The sequence below is a fragment of the Humulus lupulus genome, chromosome 9, assembly GCF_963169125.1.
Source record: "Humulus lupulus chromosome 9, drHumLupu1.1, whole genome shotgun sequence".
Taxonomy (NCBI): domain Eukaryota; kingdom Viridiplantae; phylum Streptophyta; class Magnoliopsida; order Rosales; family Cannabaceae; genus Humulus; species Humulus lupulus.
The window spans coordinates 146,481,744-146,497,115 of NC_084801.1; the positions used below are offsets into that span (position 1 = coordinate 146,481,744).

Genomic DNA, 15,372 nt, shown 5'->3' on the forward strand with positions numbered 1-15,372 from the left:
TATACAATCATACCATAAGCTCAAAAAAATATAACAAAAAATAAAAATAAATTTAAGTGCATGGATCACTAACCAAGCACAAGCATAAAAATAAGTGCATGGACCAATAACCAAGCACGAGCATAACTCTATTATGAGTTTGGATTAACCAGTACAAATAAAATGATACAAGGATAAAGTTGGAATTCTAGATTAACCAACAATATTAATAAATCGAGATAGAGCTGGAAATTTTTGCAAAATAGTTTCAACCTCGCAACTTTGAGACCATACTCGAGGATGAGGAAAGATACTATCACTAATCAAATAACTAGACTAACGAGACTACACGCCAATAAGTGTTTCTAAATGCAAAAATACATGGAACAAGTAGTGTTCGACCTTGAATATAACTAGGTCGAAAATGAGCGGTCAAATGAACTATATATGGTTATGTGGAAGTTCGAATTTAAGCTCAAACATGTACTTATGTGAGTAAACAAGTACAAAAGCAATCCCTTAGTAATAAGCTCAAAATGTTTCGATACGGAAATATGATGCATAATATTAAGGAAAAAACTACAAGTAGATAGTGAGAAAAACAGTTTTCGAGCTAGAGAACTGAAAGCATAAAACTTCTTCAAGTTAAATAAACATTCGCAAGAAAATAAAAATAGCTCAAACTCGAGCTATAAATTGTCTTTGCTCCAAGGGCATCAAAAAAGATAGTTACAATTATAAATTATATATATACCATGGGTCGCAACCCATGTTTGAATCGTCAGGGATTGGTGGCGCTGGCATCCACCGATCCAACTTGCTCATTGGCCTTTGTAGCCTCCTGAGCTGCGAGCTTAGCCTCCTCCTCCTCTAGTCGAGCGTGCCACTTGTCAACATACTCAGACTCCTTACAAGCCAGGAAACTAGTATCAAGGTCGGGATTCATGACTCAAATCTGATACATCTCCATATCGACGACGTTGTCCTTCTTGGTTCTGAATTCCTCAAGAAGAAGAGCCTTCTTGCTCTCGATAAACTCGAAAGTTGTCTTCTTGTCCTCCTCGAGCTTAGCATTTAGCTCTTAAGCCCTCTTAAGCTCCAAGTCTTTTGCCTCTAGCTTCTTTTGTGCCTTCTTAAGGTCATCCTCGGCCTTAATCTGTGCTTCCTTGGAACATTGAGTGTACACCTTATTCACTACAACCTCGTGGAACAAAATGTAGTTGTGTTGGACAAAGGCAAGGAAGGCCTGCAATTGAGAACAAATGTTAAACACCTAGAAACAAAGAGTTTGACATTAAAGTGCAGAGTTAATCATTTTTTAAGGAAAACTTACCGAAGAGAAAAACTTTCTACTCTTGTCAAAAAGGGTAGTGGCATCCTTACAACTTGTTAGGAACTCCCACTGGGGAGCTCCGAGGTTGTTGTAGCATTGACCAATGTGGGTCAAGGCATCCGAACCCAGTTGAGCTCCTGAGGTGCTGATGGTGTTGTCGACCACGAACTCAGAAACGTAGGGTGCAACTGTGAGCTTACGATCTAGGATTGAAGTATGGGAAGGATGAGTTTCTTCACCTGGCTCGAAGGAGAAGGAACAATAACCTCCAGAAGCACTGTAGGGACAATGGCAGGGCCCGACTCAGCCTGCCCCGAGGCCGCGCGAGCAGTCTCAGTCATTTTTGCGGCCTCGGAGAAACGAGCACCCTTCAAGGACACCCGTTGGCATTTGGATCCCTTAGACACAGTGGGTTGGCTGTGGAAGTTTTCAATATCCGAATCCATCTTATCTGAAAAGAGGAAAGCAAACATTAATATTCAAAAGTGTTTGTAAGAAGTACGAACATACTTCTAAGTAAAGAAACCTAACAGGAAGACCTCCTCTAGCTTGAACTTGGGGACCAAGGAATCCCTTTATCTTCAGAAGAAACTATGGGAGTTCCTTCTCGATAAGTCAGGGAATACCTCAAAAAATCCCTTTACTCATTAGTCCCATGTTGGATGGCTATCCCTTCCCAAATCTCGTTTACCGATACATGGTTTGGCATTTTCCTAACCAACTATCGTCCCTTTATACCTTAAAATATACCCTCAAACAAATCATAAAATTGTTCTGAGGATCATAAAAAAGGACTACGATGTTGGGTTCTTATTTTAACAAAGTCGAAGAACACATAGACATGTCTAACACGACTTTACCTCCAGCAAACGGGCTTGAAGAGGCCATGTCTTGTGCTTTGGTCCTCGAGCCTGAAGGTTCAACTAGGTGAGGAATGGAGGCTCAGGAACGCGAACTCGAGTGCTTTCTTTTGGACAAAAGCTTGGCAGTTGGGACAGGGACATCTTCCCATATCATATACTTATGAGTCCCAGCATCATATGTAGACTCACCTACACCAAGAAGACTGCATAGGCGGAGCTTGTCCTCATGTAGGAGGTAGTTGAGGGATCGCTGACCAACGTGAGCTTCAAAATTTCCTCCCGATGTTCCTTTATAGCCTCAGTAGGCTTTGGGCAGTTGTAGTTGGCTACATAAGTTACCTGAATGAGCATTTCAAACTAGAAATGAAAAGAATTCAAGAAGAAAACTAGAAGAGAATACTTACATATTCGTTGAAAAGAATAGAATATGGACGGGTTGAGCCCGTTTGCCCAGAAGAAGATGGTCTTGAAGTTTGGAGGGTGATTAGGTATGTCCTTGAACAACTTCCTCTCCCTTGGATAGCTCAACAGGTAATAGAATTCATCCCCGCCGTGAGCTCGGGAATGGTTGTTTTTTAGGCAAAAGATATATAGAATCTCGTGTGCCGAGGGTCCATCCTACTTCTTCTCGTGGTATAGCAACCTCAGTATCGCTAGGACCTTGTATGAGTTGGACTAGAGATGGAAGGGGGAGCTACCAGCGTAGTCAGTGAACTTCCTGAAGTAGTCCTTTAAGGGTAGTAGTACCCCAACTCGTATATGCTCGCAACTCCAAGCCGCGAGCTTAACTTTTCTCTCCAGATCGTATTCCCCGAAGCAAAGCAGCTCCTTTCGATGGAGTTGGCAGGCCAACACACCAATTTTCTAGACAGCTTTAGTCCATGGCAAGACAGAATGTCTGAAATCCTCTCGTGGAGGTAATAGAGCTCTGGTAATGTTTTGCCTCGAAGAATGAACTCTCCGAGGTCGGGGAAGAAGAAACTTTGGGGGTTGTTGACTGGCTGGCTGGTTTGATGTGCTCTCCATAAATTCAAAGGAGAGCCTTTCTGGGGGAAATGCTATGGTAACCCTACACTTGGGATCTAAGAGGATCAGACAGATCTCAAGGTCTGGATCAGGATACACGGTGAACCGTAGTCTCCTTCTCTTATCTTCTTCAACCTCGGTAATTTGACGCCTGAAGTGATCTCCAATGTCTTCACGTTCGAGGCACTGCTCATATTTCTAAATGAACCGTTGATTTCGAGAAAATGGAGATTCAACTTGAGGAGACGGTGGATGGTAAGGGATTGCAAGCTCGGACCCCCACCGATTCTTTAGAGACGGCATCATCTAACAAGAAAGAAAAGGGTGAGGGCCCATCACTTAGAAAAAATAGAAATAAAATATCTTGATAGCTCAAGCTCGCAAGCTTGCGATAAAGAGAAAGAGCAATTCGAGCCCGGAGACTCGAGGTGGCGAGGCTATTCGATTGCCATAACCGAGTTGTTATAAGTCGGGGCACCAAGAGTAAATCCACGCGAGAGTGGGACAATTACTTCCAATTTAGGGTATCCCAAATTTCCAGGAAGAAACGGGAAGTTACCCAAAATGGGGATATCATCGGTTTATGGGCATTAAAACCATATTTCTTGTACTATACGAAACCTATAACCTATTACCCCATAACTTGAAAAAATGCCATTTTTACTAGTTTGTTACCAATTTTTTTGCCTAAACAGGTCTTCATTCACTACAAATGCTCACCCAAACAGATAAAAAACTCCCTTTTACAAAGAAGATTTCAAGAATACAACAAAAACTAAGAAAATTTTCTCATGCATGAAAACTAAAAGAACGGTACACATAAAAAATAAGGTTAGAAAAAATTTACACAAAGTCGATTGTGGAAATGAAGTGATTTTCAATTGGAAAGTCAGAGGTAGGAATGATCATATGGAACCAAACGATTGAAGGTTGCTTTGTTTTTTTGGCTTGGAGAACATGCAAGGATTTGGAGATCTGATTCGTGATTCTTTTATGAAAGTTGGGAGAGTAAAAAGATGAAGAAGATGAATGAGGAGTTTAAATAGGCAAAAAGGTGGCATTCAGGGGGGAGGATTTGAGCCTTTGAATTGGGTTAAAACGTGATCTAATGGGTCACGTTTAATCTCAAAAACGGGCGGCATAAAGGGGAATATGAAAGGACGTGTGCAGAAAGAGAGTACTCGAGTACTCTTAGCATTCATTCCTGTGTTGACACATGTTCACACTCGAGTGTGGTAGATGGGCACATTTTCCGAAAGTGAAGTTTAAAAGTTTCTTTCTCATAGGATTCGAACCAAGACTTTTGAGGGAGCAAAATATTACACTCAAATTTCAAGAATAAATAAACAACCTCAAAATGTAGGCTCGTAAAGTGTAAGCTCGAAATTAATAAGTGTTAACATTATACTTGTACAAATAAACATGAAGTTCTAAAGAGCTATATCATTGGCACTCGAGCATGAGTTGCACGCTCGAGTGCAACAAGAGTCTCCTCCGAAAGAAGAGTTCTGAAGACCAATCAAGCAAGGAGGTAGCGACAATTGGAACGATGAGCTCGAAGATACACATGATCTCAAAAGCACGTTGAAGCAGCGTTCAAGCTGAAGACACACTAAACTAATACACGGAGGTGCTATTAGGAAATCCTTATAATCATGGGGAGTCAAACCGTGTAATCAACCTTATTGTTTAGGGATATTTATCTACAATTAATGCAGTTGATTGTATATTAATTAATAGATTTGTATTTCAAATTCAATTATGATATATATTGTAATATCTCTAAGATTAAGTGGGGATTCTTGTAATCGGGTCTATATATACCCTGAATTTAGTCATTTGTACTCACGCACTATTTTGTATTGAGAAACACTCTGTGAAATTGCTCTCAAAGCTGTAACACAGACCTTAATAAAAATGACTTGTGGACGTAGACAAATTTTAACTGTTGAACTACATAAAAATCTCTGTTATTATTTTCTTGCTAAATTATACATTTACTTAAATGCTCTTGTTTTTAGTTGATGAAAAACATCGTCAATAAATTCCTAAGTAGTTAGTGTAATTTTTTTTTCTTGGTCTAGTAACTATTTTTTTTCTACTTGATTATGAGTTACTAAATTAGTAAAATATTATTATCTTAATACTAAAAATATTTTCTTACCATATCTTAGTCATCAAAAGAATACCTAATGATGAATTATTTAAGGCTAGTTCGATATTAATCACAATTCAAATGAAATTTGAAGAAAAATAACTTGAATTTTAATATAAATATATAAATGCGTGCTTTTTTTATTTAATTTATTTAATAAGAAAATAACAAAACAAAAAGTGTTTACTAATAATGTGCTGTGAATAGAATTGAGAAAAATTATACAATATTGATTGTAACATGCAATAAATTTAAATAATAAAAAAATAGTTTTAAGGGAACATTCGAGAATTTAACATACAAACAAAACATAAGATGACTTGTCCCACATAAACACAACTAAGCTATATACCTATTTGTTCAAAATAAAACAAAATGTCCTTTTCACTTATTATTATTATTATTATTATTATTATTATTATTATTATTAGATACAAGTATGAGAAAATTTGGGGTTCAACGTGGGCATACGTTATCCATTAGAAATTGAACAAATCAAATAACAGTAGATATTGTCAAAAACAATATTTTTGATTTTTATAAGTGCCTATGTTGATGAAGTATTACTTACCTACAAATTTAAAGATTTGATAAGAAATATAAAAAAAAATATTATTGAGAGGGGTACATTATTATTATTATGTAATACAGGAATCTAAAAAAATGATAATTTATTAAAATATGGAATTTATTCTTATTTATAAAGAATAAATAGCATTTTCCTCTCTGAATTTTTAACATTATCAGATTATGCCGAAAATATACGGTCTGTTAAAATTTTCTCTTGAATTATTGATACTATTAAATCGTATCCCCTGTTACGATTTACATAAAATAATTAGCATTTTTACCCCTCAAACTTTGACAATTACCAAATTATGCCTCATTTAATTATAAAAATTTAAAAATCTATTTTTTTAATTAATTCTTAAAAAATTCAATAAAAGAGTAAATCATTTAAAATTCCTTTTAAATAAATTTAATTTTTTTAAAAAAATTGTAAAAGAAAAACTAAATTATTACAAACAAAAAAACATATTCTCTTCTTTTTATTCTTTTTTAATATATTTTTTAAATTACTTTCTATTCTTTTATTTTTTTCCCAATATTTTTAATTTATTAATTTTTATATATTTCTTTTGAATTATTACATTTTAAATTTGTAATATTATATATATTTAATTTTTAAAATGAATTTAGGGGGTAAAAATGGAAGAATAAAAAGTAATAAGAAAAATTAATAAAAAAAATAAAGAAGAAGAAGGGAATATGTTTTTTTTTTTAATTGTAACAATTTATTTTTTCTTTTAAAAAATATTTTTAAACTTAAATGTATTTAAAAGGAATTTTAAATAATTTTAGTCTTTTATTGAATTTTTTATTTTTAATTTTTTAAGAACTAATAGAAAATTTTAAATTTTTTTTTTTATAATTAAAGGGAGTATAATTTGGTAGTTGTCAAAGTTCGGGGGACAAAAATGCTAATTATTTTATGCAAATCATAACAGGGGGCACGATCTGATGGTATCAATAGTTCGGGGAGAAATTTAACCGACTGTATATTTTATAGGGTACAATCTGGTAGTGTTAATTCACGGGGAAAATGCTATTTGTTCAATGGAAAATTTATTACTATATTTATTTAAAATAATTAGTATATTTCTTGTTACATTTTTTTTACTCCTTAATAGTTGATACATTTATTAACCTAAAAAAATATAAAATCGAAGTACCAACATAGGCCTAAGAGCAGTCCCAATGGCTGCTGTATATCACATAAATCTTTAAAATTTTAGAGAACCGATCAAAAAAATAGCTCCATCAACTACTGTATTATACATAAATATTTTTAACTTTGCTACAGTACTACACTACATTTATAACATACTGTTCATACTCTAAATTATTTTTTTTTATTAATTTCTCATACTTTTTTCTCTCTCCTTGTCTCCTTCAAGCTCCACTTCATTTTTTTTTATTTGAATGTCTTTCTTTAGTTATTTTATATTAATTGAAACTAGCAACATTGCCAAAAATTAGTTATGATTAATTTATTTAAATAGTAATTATTTTTTTTCTTTTTTTTTATATAAATATACTCTAATATATATTTTCTCTCTACCATATATTTTTGCATAACAAATCTTTCAATATCTTTAGTTATATAAATATTAAGATATATAATAATATTATTAATAGTTAGATAAATATTTGAAATCAATAAAAAATAAAATATTTAAATGTTGTAAGGAAAATATATTTTAGCTTATTTTATAAATTTGGATTAATTAAAAATAAAATATTATTACATTTGACATTATGCATAGATAAATATTGCAAGTATTAAAAGATATATAAATATTATTGTAAGAAATAGAGATATTATTGAAAGTGATATAAAATATTTAAATGATATAGAGAAAAAAAAAATCTGATGTATGGTGTAATGTAAAACTTAGAGGTAAAATAAAAAAATTTGTATTTTGAGGAAGTATTTAAAATAATAGAGTAGATTATCCATTGGGAGTGCTCTAAAGTTTGATTCTCTATTCTTTTTGCTTACTAATACAATCTCAAAAGGCCCTCGGGTCCCGACCCACAAATGAATAGGAAGTGGGGCGAGGAAAAGAAAAATCAAAATCTCATATTTTTCAAAAAGAGAAAAAGAAAATCACAGCTCTTACAAATATAATTATAGGGGATTGCTCATGTGCAGACCTTAAAACATCTATACCTGTGGGTGGAGACTATTTTTTTCACTATTAATTCAGTACTATGAACAGATCGGGGGCTGGGATTTTAAATTTATTGTTATTATATTATTATTGTCATTTCGCATAGATTAATAATCAAACAATCAGCTTGTGTTTTTTTTTTGTAGGCAAGAAATATATTTTTTAATTTCTTTTTTCCTGAGAAATATATAGGGAATATATGAGGCAACGGATCCTCCTAAGCGTCAAACTGTATTTGGTTTCAAAAGGGTATTTTTCCTTTTTTGTGTGGCTATGTCTTCAGCTTGGTCAAGCAGGGATAGGAGGGCCCTCGTATGGTTCTATTGGTACCCATTTCTCATTCTATCTCTAGCATAATTGTACTCTATTAAGTTTCAGGAGGAGTTTCTCTTGTGGGTAGTTGTTGGTGTTGATGATCCTGTTTTTGGGTTGTATGTGGTCGGGAATTGTTTATTTTTTAAACTGAATGTGAATTCTTAGTGGGGTTTTGGAAATTTAGCTTGGTTTTTGAGAAATTGATACCATGTTTTTTCTTGGGTTTGTTCATGGAGGAGTGCTTGGTTTGGTAACCAGGCTGCAATTCCACAAGTTGCCTATTTCTGTGCCCGACAGTAGAAATTATGTCATTGCAGATGGGAGGCCAAGTACTTGACGAGAGGCTTTTGTTTTATACTGTTTTGTGGTTCTGAATTGAGTTTTTGATGGTTCCTTGGTGATGATGGAGCTCTGAGTGTGTACATTGAGAAGTCCATAAGGTACTCCATTTATTGGATGATTAAGTTATGACCTTCATCCAGCTCTAGATTTTTGATGTAACTAACTGGTTAGCTGATTCATTTAGTTTGTTAGCTGTGAGAGAAAGATAGAAAATAGGATGGGCTGTCATAGCTGTGAGAGAGAGAAAAAATATGATTAAAATAACTTATCACAGCCGTTGAATTGATTTGATGGCGCAAAATAATAGTCTCCACATATCTTTTAAAATTTATAACTTTCTAACTATTCTTTTATATTATTTATATTTTAAAATAATGTATCAAGTCACCGAATTAATGGTGCAAAAAATTAATCTCCACATGTGCAGCCGTTCTAAGGGTATTGTCTCCACATGAGCAATACCCTATAATTAAATGGAAAGTTGATAAATCATGCTTACATTAGCTTAATAATTAAAATTTGAACCAAAGTTAACCACCATATGATACAAATACTCATATTTCATTTAATACCAAAAATACTCATCTCATAACAAAATCTCATACATTTCCTCTCTAAAATCTTGCAAGAAAGATACACATGGGTAAGTGATTTTCTTTGATTCTTGTTGTTGTTGGTTGTTTTTATGATTTAGAATGCTGTTTAGATGTTGGATCTGTAGTTTGTTGGTATTTTTTGCTGTTTTTTGGGTGAAAATCGTGTTGTGTGAAAATCTGTGTTTTTTTTTGTTCCTTGAGTTTTTTTCGAACTGCCCGATAGTGTCCGATAGAGGCCCGATTCGGGCACGTTAGTTGTTGAGTTTCAAGGTTAGGGATGAAGGTCCGATGGCAACCCGATAGTTTTGGTTACCCGATGGTCATAAAGGTCCGATGGCTACCCGATGGTTGCCCGATTATTATTTTGAATCTATACCCCCTTTAAGTACGATAATGGATCGATAATAGTCTGATATATGCCCGATGTTTGTTTTCTAGCTACTGCGGACCTAATAGTACGATGGTACCCGATACTTGCCCGATATTAGTTGTTTTAAGTGATCAAAAACATAAATAATCTGAACCGTTACATTTCCCCTGCCATTTCCCTTTCCCTCTCTCTGCCAAAACTCCTCACTCCCACAAAACCATCGAGCAACCCATTCTCACCCTTACCCGACGCATCTGTCTCCCTCACCCACCCTCACCCGACGCATCTCTTTCCCTCACCCGATGGTCAGAACAACCCCCACCACCCGACGAAGGAAAACCCATACCACCGGAGACCAAGCCTCACCCAAACCCCGACACTCACCCAAACCCCAACCACCACCGGAGACGAAGAAAAACCCAGACCCCGAAGAAAAACCGACACCCTTACGCAAAAATGTCTAGGGTATGTGTTTTTTTCAATTTCTTTTCCATTGCAAAATGTTATAGTATGTATTGTTTGAATTTGATTGTGTGAAATCTGAGAAACCGTAAAATTTTGAATTTTTTTTTGGGTTTTTTGAGAGGTACGATAGGGTACGATAGTGGGTCGATAGGGGCACGATAGTGTTTTGTGTTTTCTCAAAACTTCAGGTTGAAGATGACTGTACGATAGTGGTTCGACGTTGGTACGACAGTTTTGTATTTTCTGATAACTTAAGGTTAAGATGAAGGTACGATATTGGGTACGATGTGTGCCCGATATTGGGAACAAATTGTTTGGGTTGTTGTAGAGGTACGATAGGGTACGAAAGTAGGTCGACATTGGTACGATAGTTTATGTATTTTTTGATAAATTGTGATTTAAGATGAATGTACGATAGGGTACAATTCGTGCCCGATGTGTTTTTTTTTTAATTTCCGATGGTGTACGATGTGAGGTACGATGGTGCACGATAATGTTATAGTTGTTCCTGTTTTTATTTTTTCAGTGGTGTCCGATATGGTGCGATAGTGTCTGATAGTTGCTCGATAGTAGATTGCAGAATATAAAATTCGATGTTTTTTTTGTTATTCTATTTAATTGGGTATTTATTTGTTTTATGCAGAATTTAAGACCTCCACAACTGATAGTTCCAATAGAAGAACATTTTACTGGACGTATCACTTGGCGCGGCAGTTGGTACTTTCCAAAGATTAAAGCAAATTTTACTGAGTGTGGTTTATTGGATAGGGTGAAGGAATCCCCTTTCAAACAGTTCTTCATGGCGGAACCATTAAATTTTTCTGGTGCCTTAGTCCATCAGTTGTTGTAGCACAAATTCAGAGGGGAGAAAAATGACGAAGTCCAGTTTTATATTGGGAAAAAACGATGTAGATTTAGCCAATTGGAGTTTGCTTTACTTACTCGTTTAAATTTCGAGGCCGGACCATCTGAAGCTGAGATTAAAGTGAAGACCACTTCGGATCGGTTGATTTTTGAGTACTTCAATGGTCATTTCACAGTGAGCATAGGGCAACTGCGCAAAACTTTTTAGAGTTGTCAAATAGTTGATGATGTGTACAAGATGGGTTTGTGTTTATTAGTAGAGGGTGTTTTGAAAGGTCGTGAGGAGAAGTTTATGGTTTGGACTGACATGCTGAAGATGGTAGATGACGTTGACTTCTTTTTCCAGTACCCGTGGGGGAAGATATCATACCAGAAGTTGTTACAAACTTGTCAAAAAGACTTTGTAGAAATGAAGAAGCATTTACAGAAGAAGATTGAGAAAGGAAAGACTCAGAAGGAGGCCAAGTACTCTATTTATGGGTATGCTGCAGCATTGCAGTATTGGGCTTTTGAGTCCATCATTGAGTTGGGTCAGGATTATGCTGTGAGATTGGGCCAAGGCATTCCAAGAGTGATCAACTGGCAGAGCAAGGAGAAAGTAGAGATACACAAAGAGCAACTTATTAAATTGTTTGCCAAAAAGGTGAGCTTTTACTTTACTTTTTAAATATTTTGAATGTTCTATATTTTTTTCTAGATATGCAATTCTATGGGTACTGCACGATAGGAATACGATAGGGTACGATTTGAGTACGATTGTGTGGTTATTTTGTGGTTTTTTGTCAATTGTTTGAAAACTGGCTAAGGGTACGATTTGGTACGATGATGGTCCGATGGGGGTACGATATGTATTCTTTTTTAATGTAGTTGTAGAGGTACGATATTGGTACGATGATGGTACGATAGTTAGCAAGTAATTCTCCCTTACGTTAAGGGTACGATTTGGGCACGATAGTAGTACGATATTGGTTCAATATGGGTACGATATTGTTATGTTATGGGTACGATATGGGTACAATATGGGTACGATAATTGCATGATATGGGTACGATTGAGGTACGATTGGGGTACGATATGTTACTTATCACCGATGACAATTACTTATTTTTTTTATTGTTTTACTTTCCAATCTAAATATTCATTGTTTTTTGTGGCAATTGACAGTATACCCCTACCTGTGTGCCCGACCTGCTGAAGAACAGTATGTGAGGACCCTTACAGACAATGAAGCCCCATTGTATGTGGACATGGGGTTAGAGGAACTAGAGGTGGGTGCTGATGGATAGACTACACAGGAAACCTTACAGAGCCAGGCTGAAAAGCTTGCTGAAAAGTTAGCTGAGCAAGCGGAAGCAGCAAATATTTTTAAGGGGGTTCCACCACCTCCAGCACCTGATGTTCCCCCATCAGCACCTCATGCCAGCACCTTCTCCCAAGCTGAGCAACCAGGCTACTCTATGATTTTGGCCAGGTTGGAAAAGGTTGAAGGGCAAAAAAGTGCCCTTATTAAAGGTCAATCCGAGATCTTGGGTCAATTGCAGAAGCTGATGACAATGATGAAAGATCTTAGTAGGCCAGCTCCAGATCCACACCCTCAATCCACTGAAGAAGGCCCTCAGTCTCCTGTAGATGAAGACATTCTCCCTAACGATTACAGACCTGATGATGTAGATGATCACATTTTTCGCACACCAGAGGATATGCAAGTTACTGTAATCGAAGATACTGAAGATTCTGAAGTACAATTCTTAGACATAGCTCCACCAGCACCGGAGAAGAGGAGAGAAAGAAAGAGGCCTAGGTGGTTTGATGAGTACACTGCAATGAAGAAAAGGAATAAGAAATCGAAGACAGCAGTGAATGTGGATCCATTGAGGGTTGTTGATGGCAAATTACTTATGACCTTTCACAAGTGGTTGCTTGGCACCATTGGGAATAAATATCCGAGGGAATGCTTCTCAGGGACACACGATGCTGCTTGGTTCCTGAAACTGCATACTCCGAGGACATGGCTTTCTGACTCTGTAAGTTTTCTATAACTTCATAATTAAAAAATGTTGAAAATTTATTTAAATGTTTCTATATGTAGTAGTACGATATAGGTACGATTGGTGTACGATGGTAGTACGATAATGATAAGTGTCAAATTATAAACTGTTTATATTGTCAATGGTACGATGGTGGTACGACGGTATTACGATAGTGGGTACGATAGTGTGCAATACTGTAGTTATTTCCATAATGGGTACGATGATGGTACGACATTAGCACGATAGGGGTACGATATAATTTGTTAAGTAGTTACTATTAACATCGTAATTTTAGAATTTGTAGTGGGATGATATAGGTATGATGGTAGTACAATAATAGTTAGTTTCAAATTGTTAACTTACTTTGTCAATGGTACGATGATGGTACGACAGTGGGACGCTAGTGGGTACGATGGTGTATAATACTGTAGTTTTTGCCATAAAGGTATGATGATGGTACGACACTAGCATGATAGGGGTACGATAGAAGGTTTTATTGTTGTTATTTAGTTACTATATTCATGTACGATTGGGGTACGATAGTTACTATATTCATGTCTGATAGTTTTTTGTTTATTTATGTTGGTACGATAATGTGGTTACTGACTTAATTTTCCTTTAATGTATCATTTAGATGCAGCATTCCATCTCATGAGGAGGCGTCTACAATTTTATCCTGACGTGTACCCTCAGAAATGTGTTGTTATGCCTACAATTTTTCCCGAATCATTGAAGGCTCGGTGGGACGCTTTTCCAGGTTCTGACTACTCTAGCTTTAGTTGGGATGACAGTATATTGGACCTGGTTAGGGGTGATGCAGTCCAGTTCTTACCGAGTTGGCAGAACAAGGATTTCATTTATTTTGCCCTCTTCTTGAAAGACCAATTGCATTGGGTAGCTGTAGAGGCAGACCTGAATGGGTGGATGTTCAACATCTTTGACTCCAGTATTGGATCAATTTCCGAAAACGATTTGATCAGTTTGATGGTTGACTGGTGTACCATTTTCCCGTCGGTCTTGCGACAGTCCGGTTTATTTGAGAACCATGACGTTATACTCACGCCTCAGTTGACAGCATCAGAGAGCCAGGTCAGACCCTTCGATTGGAAACTCAGTCCACGTGAATTCGTACCGCAAACAAAATCCAGGTGAACTTTATTAAATATCACATATTAATTATTATTTCTTAATTACAAAACTTTATTAAATTATTGTTTATTTTCTAATGCAGTGGCGATTGCGGATGTTACGTAATTGAGCATATTGAACATAAGCTTCTACAACTACCATTTGATAATGTAATTGACAATAATATGAAATTTTTTAGGCAAAGGTGGTGTGTAGACTTATTCTACCAAAACTTATGTTGAACGGTCTTCATTTTTTTGAATTGTATAATTTGTTTGATTGCTCTTTTTGTAATTACTACATTTTAATGGGTTTAATCTTTGCAATCGTACTATCATCGATCACTATCGTACTCTATCGTACCCTCACATGTCTCACAAATTTCACGAAATTGTACTGAAACCATACCATCGTACCACTATCGTACTAAATCAAAAAAGTTCATTGTCATGACACAATCGGACCAATATCGTACATTATCGTACCCTAATGTCGTACATTAACTATCGTTCTACATCGAGCAACGTCGTACCATATCGTATGATACATTTAAATAATCATACAATAAACGATATCGTACATTGTCGTACCGGCATCGTGCACTATCGGACCAACACTAGATTATTACATATTTAAGAGTTTCATAATGGAGAAAAAAACAGAAAAAAACCTGCAAAATCCAGCACATAACAAATATTACTAGTTCAAGCAGAAATAAAACATAATAGGTCAACTAGAATACAAACAAAAAAATTTAACCTCGATACTTGCAAGACGCTTTGTTGTGCCCTTTACCACCACACTTGCTACAACATCGTTGTATCACAACCTTGTCTCCATTAGAAGGATATCGATTTTTCCTAATTCGTCCGACCTTTTGCTTCTTCGGTCGGCCTACAGGTTTCTTCTCAATCGGTACTCCAACTTGGATGTTCTTAATGTCTTCAGGCAATTCCCAATCATCCTCATCACCAACTGGCATAATTTTCCCCTCATACGTGCTCTTCCAACACTCTCTTGTGTAATATTGAGAGCACAATGCGTACATGCTAATATTTCGTTCTTGAGCAGCAGCACATGCATGTGGACAAGGAATCTTCATGATTTCGAATAGGCCGCAACTGCATGTTCATGCCTCCAAATCAACTATACCACCGCTCTGAACTGTTCC

At 35.9% G+C, this 15,372-nt stretch overlaps 1 protein-coding gene across 2 annotated transcripts; it reads left to right on the top strand.

Moving 5' to 3' along the window:
• The first annotated feature begins 7,789 nt into the window (after positions 1-7,789).
• Positions 7,790-14,510, top strand: LOC133800535 (uncharacterized). Of its 2 annotated transcripts, XM_062238529.1 has the most exons (5): positions 7,790-8,846; positions 10,823-11,686; positions 12,208-13,067; positions 13,708-14,221; positions 14,305-14,510. In XM_062238529.1, exons 3-4 carry the CDS (start codon positions 12,501-12,503, stop codon positions 13,726-13,728), a joined length of 588 nt encoding a protein of 195 aa, XP_062094513.1. In that variant the 5' UTR covers positions 7,790-8,846; positions 10,823-11,686; positions 12,208-12,500; the 3' UTR covers positions 13,729-14,221; positions 14,305-14,510. The 2 variants fall into 2 exon arrangements, with proteins under 2 accessions (XP_062094513.1, XP_062094512.1); XM_062238528.1 differs by lacking the exons at positions 7,790-8,846; positions 10,823-11,686; positions 12,208-13,067 and having other exon boundaries at positions 13,686-14,221.
• Positions 14,511-15,372: the final 862 nt, after the last annotated feature.